This window comes from Lepisma saccharinum, chromosome 28, assembly GCF_977018435.1.
Source record: "Lepisma saccharinum chromosome 28, izLepSacc3.1, whole genome shotgun sequence".
NCBI classification, from domain to species: domain Eukaryota; kingdom Metazoa; phylum Arthropoda; class Insecta; order Zygentoma; family Lepismatidae; genus Lepisma; species Lepisma saccharinum.
Genome location: NC_139256.1, coordinates 19,084,827 through 19,099,477, shown reverse-complemented (window position 1 = coordinate 19,099,477; position 14,651 = coordinate 19,084,827). Strand labels below are relative to the sequence as shown.

The following is a 14,651-nucleotide window of genomic DNA, read 5'->3' as shown; positions in this document are numbered from 1 at the left end:
TTATGAGACGAAATAAATAAATTTCAGTGTGCTAGTATAATAGGAGAATTATTATTATTTGCAGCAATTACAATCTGGTGTTTCAACTAATGATATCTCTGTAAGGAAATAAATTATTTTCATGGTTGGTATGGTAAATGCATTGCCTTCATTAACAAAGGTTACAAAAATACGGAACTTCAACCCCCTACAAAAAATCCTGGTGCACACACGGGGATTTCGATCAGGTTCTACAGCAGTGGTTTCCAAAGTTTTTCGTTTCACGGCACCCTTAGTGTTTCAAGATATTTCCACTGTGCCCAATCAGAATGTAGGCCAATCTAACACTAGCAATGCTGTTAGTGTGGTGAGGTTGCTTGCTTTAAGTTAAAAAATAAACACATTTTATATGTAAAAAGTACTAAAACCATGTTTAGATTAACAAGTAAGTATCATTTCAGTGAAAATACTGAACATTTCGTGGCACTCCTGTAATCCAGCCCCAAAGTGCTGTGGTGCACACTTTGGGAACCACAGTTCTACACTAAAGAACTGCCATTGCATATTAATGTCAAGTAGAGATCCCATATTGCATCTGTTATTGTTGGTGATAGGTTATCTAAGCAGTAGGACAAGTGGTCTCTGGTCTCGTTAGTAACGAAAACCAACCGAGTCACCTATGAAGAAATCAGCGGAAATGGAAAATCATAAGACAGCCTTAAAATTCACTTGCTCTGTTACTTTCATTGGAATTACATTCATAGTGAAACTGAATATTTTGCATATACACCAATGTGTAAACACAGAAGTAGTAAAACCAGATAGACATAGAACAGAAAATGAGTGTATTTGCATTATACTCAAAATAAATTGAATCCACAACGGTAATAATAATAATTTTCAACTGAATATAACAAAGAAAAAATTAAACACTATTAAGAGAGATACTCTCAAAATGTTTGATCTACGAGTTTGTAGGTGTGCCCAATGAAAATAAAAGTATTTTTTGTAGTGGAATACAATACCAACATATTTTAACACATTTTAAACCCTAAAATATACAAAAATGACAAATGCAATCAAGAACATGTCATTTCTAGATATGCAAACCATATAATTTAACATATTGTCAGGTATTACTTTTAGTTTGAAAGTACCAGCAACTTAGACAATATGGAGAATTTCGAAGTGACTCAGGATCCCATTCTTATTGCCAGGGTACACCTGACTGAACAAGTTATTTTTGGTACAAAATTAACATTCCAATTTTTGGGCACAATATAGTTTCTTATTTCACATATCTTATCTCGGAAAAATTCTGATCAAATAATTACTATTTCAGCCTTCTATGTTATTATTTTTTCCATTAGTAACAGCTTCGTGCAAATATAAAAAATGGAATCTGTGTTCCATTAAAATAATTCTTTACATAATGTAACTCAAATGGGAACTCTGCCATGCCATTTTTGAGTAAACACACCATTTTGAACAAAAACAAATGTATTTCTATTAATCATATTATACCCCTTTTTTTCTTTATGGAAATGTCAGTCTTATTTTTTAATACTAACAACAATAAAACAACATGACAATGAGATTAACTTTCAAGAAGATTAAACTACATCTTATTACACAATACTATACAACTCAAACACTAAACAAAATATAGTACAATTGCTCTCTTTATGTACAATATCAATACATACAAAACACAAACATGGCATATTTATTTACACAGAAGGGAGTGTACATTACAGATCATGTAACTGTTGTTTAAAATATATTAACAGCAATTATCCATTTTACCACAATACTCACAAACTGGCATCGGAAATGGTTTCTTTCCAAGTTGCATGGAAAGGTACGATTTGTATTTGAACTTTTGTACTTGGCAACACTTGTGTCAGAAACTTGAATATAGTCTGCAACGAAACAAATTCTACTCGGACGTCAGAATCTTTACCTGACCCACTGTCTTGTTCATCCTCTGTACCCTCGGCCAAAGGAGTGGGCAGTGGTTTCATGATTGGTATGCAGTCTGTGTTAGTCTTCAAAGCATTGGATTTGTTCTTCTGTGAGGTGTTGGACGTGCTCTCCATGAAGAGCTGCGTGACCCTAAGCATTTCGTATGTTATCTCCCATACAAAATGAGTTAGACACTGAAGCTGCATCACCCCATGTAGGACTAGCTGGTTACTGAAGGCAGCCTGAAAGTAAATTGATGCTAAATATTTCTTGTAAGGGACAGACATTTGTGCAATGTAAACTACTTTTATTTATTGAAGTTATTAATTTCTTGTTATTACATATTTTGTACAAGAGAATATGGTGGGGAGAATATAACAGTTCCCACCAATACTGATGCTTGAAAATTGTAACAATTAAAAGTTCCAAATATTTTTTAATATTAGTGCACGAGTATTTCACTCCAATTATTCAGTTTTACTTTAAAATATTCAAAATTACATCAGAATATAACACTACTTGTTATAGGAACTAACTTTCCTGGCTATGTGATTCGACCAAGGTTCTTGTTATCAGCCAGGTTAAATCAATGTTGTGCCCAACGTTTTGATCTAATACATTGCTCTCATGGTCAGGGAATGTTAAATTGGAGACCAGTGTGAAGTTACATATGCGAGTGTGAAGGGGCGGAGCTAAAGCATCCAGGATGAGCCAATCACAGGACAGAATCTAGCTCCGCCGCTTCACGCTCCCATATGTAACTTTACACTGGTCTCCAATTTAACATTCCCTGATGACAAGAGCAACGTATGAGCTTGGAACATTTGATGCTGACACCGATGTAACCTGGCTGAGAACCTGAGGACACTTGTTTGAATACTTGTTATAAAACCACAAAATATAGTTTATTTTTTACATAATATTGGTACCAAATCAATGGAAACTTTAAATTTTGCATAACTTTCAGGATAATTATACTTTTATAAAGTGTCATGTGGTATTTTTGCAGACCCATCGAATGATAAAAGTACAGGCAAAGTATTGGTAAATAAAATGCGATACTTTCAGATACAGATATAACTGGTATCGGCTCAGCTCTACAATATAATATATTAATTCACGATAATTTTCAAAGAATGGGTCCAAGACACTCCTTGTAAGCAGATGAATATTCATATTAGGTAGATCCAATCTATCATCAGGGATGAGTGGACAGCATTGCGTACTGCGAAGAGATCCTAGGTTTGTATCCTGGTCAAGGCATGGGTGATGTTATTTCATCTTTATCACGACAATTAACTCGGAAGGTACAAAAACGATGCAAAATAATCAAATTAGAAGTACTGTACTGTGTATATTGGTAACTGTGAGTGTAATACTTAGAGGCATGCAAATTTCGTTTTTGACGAAAACACGAAATATGAAATAACATGCTGTAATGTTCATTTTTCATGTTTCTGAAAGGTGTGAGGTGCATTTTTCTACCCTGTTTTGTCACGAAATAATGCGAAATGAACTGCAAAATGCGAAATAGACTCTTAAACACGAAATTTACCGTTTATATACCGACGCGACACTTTCTGAAGTCGAAGTATCCTGTGAGTTATGCAATTCACGGAAAATTGATTAATTCTGCTGTAAATGTTTGAGAAGCAAAAATGGACCGCTTTACACAGGAATAAACTTAATACTCTGGTAAATATGCTATTATAAGGGTTAAGTTTATTTTGTGTAATAACTGCAGTTTTTAAATCAAATTTAGGATTATATTCACAATTTTAAAACCACAATGTCATTTTATATAGCACTTTTGATGTGATCATTCACCGCTATAACACCGAAATTTTATTTTATTTACCGCTTTTGAACCTGAAATTGGATCTGTTTTTGTACCGAAATTTTGCTTTTTTATTTCCCAAAAATATGTGCCTCTAGTAATACTATACAGCAAAGAAGAATAAATTTCCTCAGGAAATGCAAATGGCCAATGTGAAGCTTTCAGTCTTTTTCATTATTTTTTTTCCAAGCAAAATTCCGAAAATTAATAACAGCTTGTATGTATTGATTGATTAAGTTTATTTTACTTTGCATTTCTGCCCCTTTTGGCTAATTGCGAAGATGGGGATGAGTGATGATGTGATGAATGGACACTCACAACCATCCATGCTCAGGCCAGGATTCGAAGGACACCTATGCCCACGCTGGCATTCGAACCCGGGACCTCTGGCAATGTAGTTGCAGTCTGTTTAGCAGTATAGATATACTAATTATCAGCTAACTTAAATGGATGCTTACATATTTTGTTGCAAATGCAGTTAAAATGGCTTCTTTGTAGATAAAAATAATAATTCCCAGTTACTTGCTAAAAATGTTTTACTATGATGACTAGGGATTATAAGTTGATGAAAAATCAAGCCTTGAAAAGAATGCTAAATCTGATATCAGTCTGTTTCCCTTCAGTTAGAACCAGAAAACATTGTTTTTATTTTGTATTGTTCAGTCTTTTTTGGCTTTTAGGTCATTCTTCAGTATATTTTCCTGGTTTTGTTGCATTTTTTCCATTTCTGGGGTATTTTTCTCCTCCTCTGTTGTTTAGTTAATTTTAATTGCATTTGCTAGCGTAACTTATATATTTAAATTTCCTGCCAGGCTCTTTTTATCAAGTTCGCCACTAATTGAAAATACAGTCAATGGAAAAGCACAATATTAATTTAACTGAAATGTTTGGCAATGGATTGGATAATAATTGTGGTAAATTTTATATTAATTTGGTAAAGTTAGTACTTTAAAACCACTACACAATTTGCGAGTGTCCTTCATCAAATTTCATGTAATCACCATTTCATCCTGATCATCAAAATTAGCCCAAAGTGTTAGAAAAGTGATATAAGAAAAACAAGAACCAAATACACGCCAGTGTCCCAGTATGGTACTCACATGAGCTAAATATGATGGAATGATAAGAAATTTCTTCAGCTGCTTGCAAGCCTGAATGGCAACATCAAAACCAGGTTTCACATCAAAATTAATCAGCTCAAGGTGAGTGAGATTGGTTAAGTGGTTCAGCGTGAATATCAACTCCGATTGTGGACCGGCGGTTGCCTTCTCCAATCGAAGCTTCTTAAGTCTATGTAGTTTGCTCACTGCTGTAGAAAAGTCCTCATTAAATTCAGTACACTCTCCCAGTTCCAGAGACTCCAACTGATCCAATCTGCCAATGTCAATTAATCCACAGTTGCTCAATTCCTTAAAAGAGGTCAGGGCCTGCAAGTAAAATGAAATTCTCTGAATGTTTATGACAAAGGTTCTACATTAGCATGCAATGTTAAATGGACATTATCCACAGGCTAGTGCTTTTAACTATACTTACGCTAAGAGAGAATCCACACCGAAGCGACAGATTACACATGTCACTTGGGAAAGAGCCAATTAGCAGCAACGTTTCACGTCGCGAAGGCATGACAGGTTGCATAAGCCTGCGTTTGATAGGTGAAACCCTCGAGTAATACTAGTCGCCTGTCACTTGTCGTTTCAGTGTGAATTCCCTCTAACACTACATTTTGAGAGAGCGCATCTTCTCTAATCTTCAAACAAATTTCTTTTGGTGGTGGTGGGAATTGAACCCACGGCAGACCTGCGATTTTACTACAAATCCAGTGCGCTAATCAACTTCTCCATAGCATCCTCTGAAATCCTGTACTAATTCTTGCTCAACTTATGCTACTATTTCTAATTTTTCAGGCGAGGGGGCCATATTTGCTTGAATTCTACTACAGTTTGGGGCCATTGCTATGAAGGCTGTTTCTTTGATTTTTCTTAGATTCCAATTTGGTTTTGTTCTTGGTTCACAAAGAACTAAATTGGAGACTAAGGACAAAGTATCAATTTTATGGTAACATTTCCATTTTCTTCTTCTTCTTCCTATAACTTTCATTATTGTGAGATACAATGTAGAAATGTCACCTCTGCTGAAAGCCCCATTGTGGAAAAAAAAATAATCTTTCTATGTCAATAAGTTCTCAAGCATTGATATGTTTTGTAGTTCACAGCAAGTTTGAAAAGTGCATGCCTAGAAAGTGGTTGTCTGTAGAGGCTAGCATGCGGAAGAGGCTTCCATCTGCTCAAGGTTAATATTATTTATTTAAGGATGGAAGGGATTAATTAGTTGTTATAGGCATATCATTACATTGTTCTCTTTTCAAAGGAAATATCTAAATACAGTACACAGCTTTGTTTTCTAAGGCTTAGCCTCTTGCAGTCACCTGCTTGCAAACACTGGCAGAGGAGGTGAATTCAGGTTTTTCATGGAACATTTCTAATTTCTATCACATTGGTAGAATATCAGTTTTTGTTTTTGAGTTTCGTTTTAAGTCCACTTTTTTCACAGACAAACTAATTGGGAATGGAGCTACAGTTCAAAGTGGGGTACAAACCATTATGTGCCTCCACTGGGTATCAAACGAGGGACTATAAAATATCGGTTATTGTTATCAATAAATGTTATACGAGTACTTTATTGTTATCAGAAAAAATATGTTACAACCTTGGTGACAATGAAGTTCAACCAGAAAGGAATACGTGATTAAATGCACAGAGGTATAGGTAGTGGAATGGGTGACCTGCAGAAGTGACGCATGTGTGTAAGAGGAGGCGTGTGAGCAGGCAAGAATCGTGATCCCAGCATGTTGCACCCAAGGTCACGTAAAGAACGAAACCGGGGAACTATACGTGTGACATTGAACTACGACCAGGCACCAGACCCATACGGAAAATTCCACAGATAGTGGCGCATTCGATGGAAGCATGACGTCACGGACACGATAAGGGAGTCCGCCGTATATAAGCGCGTGCTGTGCACCGAGGAACCGCAGTGCATCATCACCATAGCCAGGGGCAAACCTATTGACAACACTGTGAGGAGAAGAGTGGTGGAGTTGCAACAGGATGGACTCAGTGCACGGGAAATAGGGCACCAATTGAACTTACCCAAGTCAACCGTCCACTGCATCATCAAACACCACCAAAATACGGGTACTACAGAGCCAGGTAAGGCCCCCGGTCGAAAACGCCTGCTGAGCGTGCGTGACCTACAGATATTTAGGTGCTATATCCAGACCAACAATCATGTTTCTGTGGCCGAATTACGACTGTGGACTCGAGAACGCTTTCACATTGAAGTGTCAACCAGAACCATTCGCCGTTACCTACAGCGATGTGGTTACCGAGTGTACAAGGCGAAATGTAAACCCTTCCTTTCCATGTTGAACAAAGGCAATCGACTACGGTGGGCATGAATGTACCGGGGATGGACATTTCGGCAGTGGAACAGGGTTTTGTGGACGGACGAATCCATTTTCAATGTTGTGTACGGGAAAATACGGAAAACAGTCATTTGTCGGAAGGAGGAACAGAATGAAGCAAAATGTTATGCACGTCGGGTACAGAAACCTGCATCAGTGATGGTATGGGGATGCATGGCGGCATCTGGGGTTGGCCCACTACACGTCTGTGAGGGCATTGTGAATGCACACGCCTATACACGCATACTGGAGCGGCATCTTCCCACAGTGCGAAGGCACCTGTTCCACAGGCGGCGTCTCATCTTTCAACACGGCAATGCCAGGCCTCATACAGCTCGGCTGACAAGAGAATGGTTGACTTGCCATCACGTGCGAACTCTGTCATGGCCACCATCGAGTCCCGACCTCTCGCCCATTGAGAATGTGTGGCGTGTTCTTAAGCGACGTGTGCAACAGAGGGGACCCACGACAGTGGCTGCTCTTATCGCCTGCCTGCAGGAGGAATGTGTGGAATCGATGTGGAATACCTTGAACGACTCGTCCGCAGCATGCCCCGACGCATTGCCACAGTTATTTGCCGACGGGGCAGCGTCACACCATGGTAAACAGGATCCCCTCTAACAGTGGTCGAACTTCAATGTCACGTGTAGATGGACGAAAATGTTTTATTTTGTGTGGACACCATACCTTGCTGCGTTGCAGCGGAAATTTATGTTTTCCTTTGTTCCATGTAGCCTGCTGAATAAAATATGTTCAGCATATGCATGTGTTCTCCTTCTTTCACAACGCACTCCTGTATTTGTGACTGGTTGAACTTCATTGTCACCAAGGTTGTAGTTAACACTGAGTAAGGGAACAAATATGAATTGGTGATTTTACTACGCAATCTCCTGGATGCATAAAGTAAATCAAAACACAGACTACTCTCACGAGTGAATCTAGATAAAATACAGGTAAACTGATATGTGGTATTATATTCTAATATTTATAACTACTGTGAACAATTATAGGGTAGGGCGTCTACTGAAATAAGAAATCAAAAATTCTTGACATTTTCTTTCCCTTTTCTTGACCTATCCCCCCCCGCTTTTACTTACATATTTATTTCATTGCCCCCTATTTAGGTATAGTTGGAAATTAAGAAAATATATATTTTTATTCAATGAAAACCCCTACCGCAAGGTCAGTTAAGATGAAACCTGAAGCTGTACTTTAAGAAGAGATTTAGACTTGCTTTAATTATTAATGCATGTAAAAATTAATGATTCAGACATCATCCTGGATGGGGAATGGCCACATTACTTCATTAATATTTTCACAAAACTTCATGCATACAAGAATGTATAATTCTTAAGGAAAGAAGTGAACAAATCTTAACCACAACTCAATACACTTTTAGATTACCTAATATTCAATTTTACCAAATCACAGTACAGGTATATAACAATGTAAATTCACTATACTGTAAAAAAATAGCAAAAATTCTTGACCACAACCATTATTTCTTGACTTATTCTTCTCTGGTAGACACCCTGAATTATCAATTACTAGAGCCACATATTTATGGAGAACAAAACATCGAGATTTTGGTGCAAAAACTGAGCACATTTCAAAATCAAAAACAGTATAAAAAATGGTACATCAATGTTAAAATGGTTAATAAAGCCCTAAATTTGGTTTAAGAACTACACTTATTACACAAAAGAAACATTTCTCCTCTAATACCACATTTATGTAGTTATCAGAGTAACTCCTGTATAAAGAAGTCCATTTTGGCTTCTCAAATATTTACAGCAGAATTAATCAATTTCCTGTGATTTGCATAACTCGCAATGATTCAGACTTCAGAAAGTGTCACATCAGTAAATAAGCTCTAAATTTCGTGTTTAAGAGTTTATTCAATCATATTGTGATGTGCGTATTACTCACAGCTAAATAATGAAGAACTTTAAAAACATCTAAGATCAATTACTTCCTTCTCCGTGTTGAGCATACACTGCACATTCACTTCTCCCAAGCACCCGAGCCACCTCAGAAGTTTCTTTTATGAGGTTTTAGATTGTGATATGCATGGTTTTAGATTTGTGTGTGGACAGAATGACAGTTTATATAGCTACAATGTGGGTTCTTCAGTAAGTGTTTTTTATCCATAACCTTTAACCTGTATCCTCAACTAACACTTTCTTAACGTGACACCATGTTTGGTGCGTAAGAATACGCATTAATCTGAAGGAGGCAGTCTTGACCTGAAACGTTGTTTTGATCAACAAATCGTACTCACACATGTAAGTAATTGATCTTAGATCTTTTTAAAGTTCTTCATTATAAGAGTTTATTTCACATATTCCAGATCATTTTGCATAATTTCGTGGCAAAACATGGTAGGAAAATGTACCTCACACCTTTCAAAAACATGAAAAATGATCATTATATTGTGTTATTTTACATTTTGGGTTTTCATCAAAAATGAAGTATGTATGCCTCTATCAATTACTATCATGCGCAAGGATATAATAATAACCCTTGTTCTACAGCCCTGGAAGGGCCTTGGCATATCTCGCGACTGCCAGTCTCCCTCCAACAATCTTACTTAGAGGTGTGGAGATCTTCAACCGGTAATGGAGTGACGTGGGGTCAGCACATCGAACCCTCAGCCATTACAGGAGATTTTCCAGACTGGGTGAAGCTACTCACTCCTAACTCCCCAATTTCCTCACGATGGTGGGTTGCCACCTGTCCTATACACAGGCCGAAAACTCAGATTGAACCCATGCCATCCTGCAGTCGGAGTCTAAAGCACACACAGCACCTTAGACCGCACGGCCACGGGGAAGAACATGCGCATGGATATGGCTGAACATAAATTGATGGAACTTTAGAAGGAAACAGGCATTCTACACGAAAAAATAAACTATTTAAACTGGTGAGGACACATGTTTTCTGCCAGTATTTCTAATCTAAATTTTGCCAGAAGCTTTCCCTAACCAGTTAGCCTTAGTGAAAACGTATAAGGTTGTTTAAAAATGTAAAGAGACGTTTCACTTACCAAATGCCTTAGTTTATGTAAACTTTTCAAATCTGCAAAGGTACTTGTGAGATGAATTGAGTCGAGACTTCGTAACCTCAGCTCCTGAAGGTTTTCTAGCTGGCATACTGCATCCAACGATATTTCCTTTGATCTACACAAAAAAATCAATGAAAATTATAAGTAGACAAATAAAATATTAAAATTACAGTACAAAAACTGAGTACAGTTGACGGCTCAAGAGAAGATTCCCGACAGAAGTGAAGTGACGTAGCAGCAGGTCACCCTGGGGAGTGCACCCTATATCGGAACCCCCAAGCTTGTCTCACTGTAACACATGCAGCGACACAAGTCGTTGCCGTATATTTTCTTTGGACTTCTTTGAAATGCAGGCCAAGTAATGTACAGAATAAGCAATACAAAAATATTCTGTACACTGAAAAAAAGCAGCAACCTGTTACCACAGATTCACAACCACAGAAATCAGTTACAATCTCTCATGCTTCACTACACACAGTGGCAACTTTCCTCTCTACGCCTGCCACAAGTCCTAGAACACCATGAAAAAATAACCAACTAAAACACAAATCAAATCCCACGCACTTACAAAAAAACATTGATGGCAGCGGAAGACTTCCTGAAACCCCTAAAATCTTTCCCTTTGCCCCTGCTCCCTGCCTCCCCTCATTTAGGGATCTTCTTGCAGGCTGACTGCTGTATGTTTCAGTTTCAGTATCATAATGGTGAACAAAATCTCAAATTTGATATAAAAATCATACTAAGGTTGTTGCACATGAAATGTTTGATTTCGTAGTGAAACTTCAAACAACAGTAACAGCGGAAATGAACTTTTATTTATCAAAATAAGCACCATTTGAAGCTATACACTTCTCCTAACGAGATACTAGTGTTTTGATGCTACTTTCGAAGATGTTCGACATTCTGGACTGAAGAAACTCCTCAAAGACGTTTTGGATAGCTGCTTCATTGGTGAACCTTTTCCCCACCAAATACTGCCCACTGTAGACATAAAATTTAATAATTTAGTATATTTTTTTGCTCATGTCAAAATGAAAATAAATGTCTGATGAAAGGAGCGTGTGTTCTCCTGAAATGTCACAAAGAAAAAACTGTTTTCTTATGCTTGTAATAACCGTAAACTACAGGAAAATAATTCTATCATGCAAGCAATGCGTACATACAAGAAAAACTATTAAGATCATATAGCTTTGAAGGACAGGAAGGACGTATTTAGGGGGGGGGGGCAGGAGTCCGGACCCCCCGAAAGACTGATCAAGTACTAAAATTAAGTAATGAAAATATTAGCATATGTTGCATATTCTAGGGCTATTAATTTCCTCTGATTTTTTTAGAAGGCAAGGATTATGTTGGGATCATACGGCTTTGAATGACATTACAAAGAAGATTTATGTACACTACTACTCAAAATAATATACATATAATATTAAATAGAAATTACTTTTCTCCAACTACATGTAACATCATTTTTGTTATTCTATAAATATTCAATTATTCATATATTTGACATTAATTTCCACGGCATTTGTTTTTATGTAAATTATTCCGATCTTAACTACAGGTAAGCTACGTAATGAATATGCTCTGTTATATCTCTATTTATTCTTATACAGTATTTTTACCTATTCGTATAACAATATAATATTAATGTATGTATTTTAATTAGTATGAATTTGATTTAATATAATTATTATTATTACTACTACTACTACTACTATTATTATTATTATTATTCCTGAGACCCTTGGTTTGACCCCCCCCCCCCCCCGAAACATATTTCTAGCTAGGCTACGTGCCTGAGGCCGAGAACCCAGAGACAACCCAGGTTGACTCGAACCAATGCCATCCCGCAGTCGGAGCCCATTGAATAGCACCTTAGATCGCACGGCCACGGAGGAGGACGAGACAGATTCATATGAACCAAAAATAGCCAAAAATGATAATTTTCCTCAAAATGACAAAAATTTATTTACCAGTCTAAATTTTTGATTCTTCGAAAGGTTTGTTAAGGAGCTGAGACAGGATTTAAGTCCACTTTATGCACAGTAATACTAATCGGGACTTGATCTATGGTTTAAAGTGGGATCCGAATCACAATGTGCCTTCACCGGTATCGAACCCGCCATCGCGGAGGCATCGTTTGCTAAGGAGGATTCTCAAAATCGGTCTTCACGAATTCGAGAGAAATAATGTACTACTCAAGAAATCGCACAGTTTGTGAAGAGTTTTAACATGTTCCGTGTTTTAGTCTGTTTCAATAGTAGAATAGTTATTTGGTGCGAATACTACTACTACTATTACTACTACTATGATAATCTACATAGACATCCTGCCACCATTATACTTATTTTAGTGTGTGTTGCCCTCTGATTCGAGACCACTTGTAACTGTTTGCATATATGCGATTTACCGCCGTACAAGCGGTCATTCTTCAATCTGGTCATAAACTACTCGAGCTGGAAACATTGTTTGGATGCAACGGCAATACCCAACCCTGCCGGTTGATGACCTGCCAGGGGTGGAAAGGCCTCTCCCTCAAAATTCCGAGAAACATCGAAGTGCTCGGATCCTACGCTGATACCCAGTTTAGAACATTGTCCGTTACAGGAGTAACTGGTAAGAGAAGATTCTCTTGGGAGAGAACACAACCTTTCCCTGGCAAAAAAAAAAAACAAAAAAAAAAAAACATTGGTGTTGTCAATTTCGTTCTGGTTCCGCTGTCTAAAACACATCCTAAAAAAAGTCATGTTTTCTTTGCTTCAATTACCTTCATATTGGCCCCCCCTCCTTTCCCCTTTGCAGGGATCGTTCCAAACTCTTCCTCAACTTGCATTGTAATCCACCCTGAAAAAGGAAACACGCAACTTGCGATATGTTTGCACCGAATGTGTATCCTAGGACACATTAAACAGTGCCACACTCGATAATCACTCTGGTTTGGATCCCACTTTTAAACTGTATATTTAGTCCCGCTTAGCTCATCAGCATAAAATGAATTCAAAACAAGCTTTACGAAACTTGCGTATTTTCGGATTGTTGGATTCAGGAGTATTCTGGAGGTCAAACACTCGCTCCGCCAAAACTTTTCCTCTCGTATTCCTACATTAATTTTTTTTTTACAGCAGCATGCTAATGGTTCTGAAGAAAAGCGGCGATTTTACGAACTTTATGTGTGCATTGTAAAGTTGTTTTTCTTTCTGCAGATCGAATTCGGTTATCCTAAAATCAAAACAACTTTGCAAGATTCAAAACAATGACAATTTTTCCTTCCCACTGGATGAGTCATTGCGGTTATCGGCAAACAACAACTTTCCAGATGCTAGACTAAACACTGGCGCCAGCTGCAGGGTAAACACAATGAGACCAGCTGGAAGTTAGAGCAGCAGGTGGCAGAAGGGAAATCCTCAGCATTTCAAAGATAACACAATTGTCGAAGACCAAACTTTTATCAGCAGCGTGAATAAGAAAAGTGATCCTTGCATTACGCTTTACCACGCAACAGACAATAATACGGGCAATATTTCCTATCCAGACAGCTTCATTCAAACAAGAAAGAGGGACCTGAATTCTGCAATTATCGCATTTGCCATGCACACCAGTGGCGGATAATGAGCTGTTGTAGAAGGGGGGGGGGGGTCACTTTTCTTTTTTTATCCTGCGGTTTTTGTTCATATTTTAGATGTCAAAGGAAAGTTGCCCGTGTGCATACATGAGCAAGAAAATCATGGCTGAATTACCAATGGACCCCAACCCCGTTTGCTGATAGGAAAAAGGAGAAGTCACTCAGCCAACAGAACACTTTTTTGGCAAATTTGATGACCGGCACAGTTGGGAAACGGGAGTTGCAACATACGTAAGATCAAAGTCAACTTTTGGGGGAAACCTAGATGACAACGCATTAAGCGGATTGACCATGTTTAGTTGGTCTATGTGGCTTTGATTATCTGTAACAGTTTCCCTTTTCTTATGAAGTTCTTCAGGGCACAAAGAACACGCTTTTAATGAAAGTGGTTATCGGAGGTTGTCGGCTACCAGGCCAAAAGTTGCTTGCTGACGGCAAACTGCTGAATCTCGAGCTCAGAGCTAGACAGATAGGTGAGACTTCCAGGTGCCACGCATCTTGTTTTGGAACATTCCTGCAATCTTATCTCACATTTCTCATCTCATCCATGGTGGCGCATTCAGCAGGGAAAGAGCTTGACCTGCCATGCACATTGACAAAGAATGTCAATGTGCAGCAGGCATTTTGGGCTGCTTCCCTCGAGTTGTCAGCAGCTCTTAGGACAAGGAAACGTGTGAAGGTCAAGTTAAAATAACATCCAAGCTCTCTCCACATTTGATCT

At 38.0% G+C, this 14,651-nt stretch overlaps 1 protein-coding gene across 2 annotated transcripts in view; it reads right to left on the bottom strand.

Annotated features, from left to right (window-relative positions):
- Window positions 1-807: 807 nt before the first annotated feature.
- Window positions 808-14,651, bottom strand: part of LOC145980623 (uncharacterized) — a 53,949-nt gene continuing 40,105 nt past the window's right edge. For both annotated transcript variants that reach the window (XM_083113660.1, XM_083113661.1), the window contains 3 exons: window positions 10,291-10,423; window positions 4,882-5,208; window positions 808-2,186 (listed from right to left, as the gene is read on the bottom strand). In XM_083113660.1, the coding sequence (XP_082969786.1) occupies window positions 1,794-2,186; window positions 4,882-5,208; window positions 10,291-10,423 (853 nt within the window). In that variant the 3' untranslated portion in view covers window positions 808-1,793. The remainder of the gene's footprint in view (window positions 2,187-4,881; window positions 5,209-10,290; window positions 10,424-14,651) is intronic.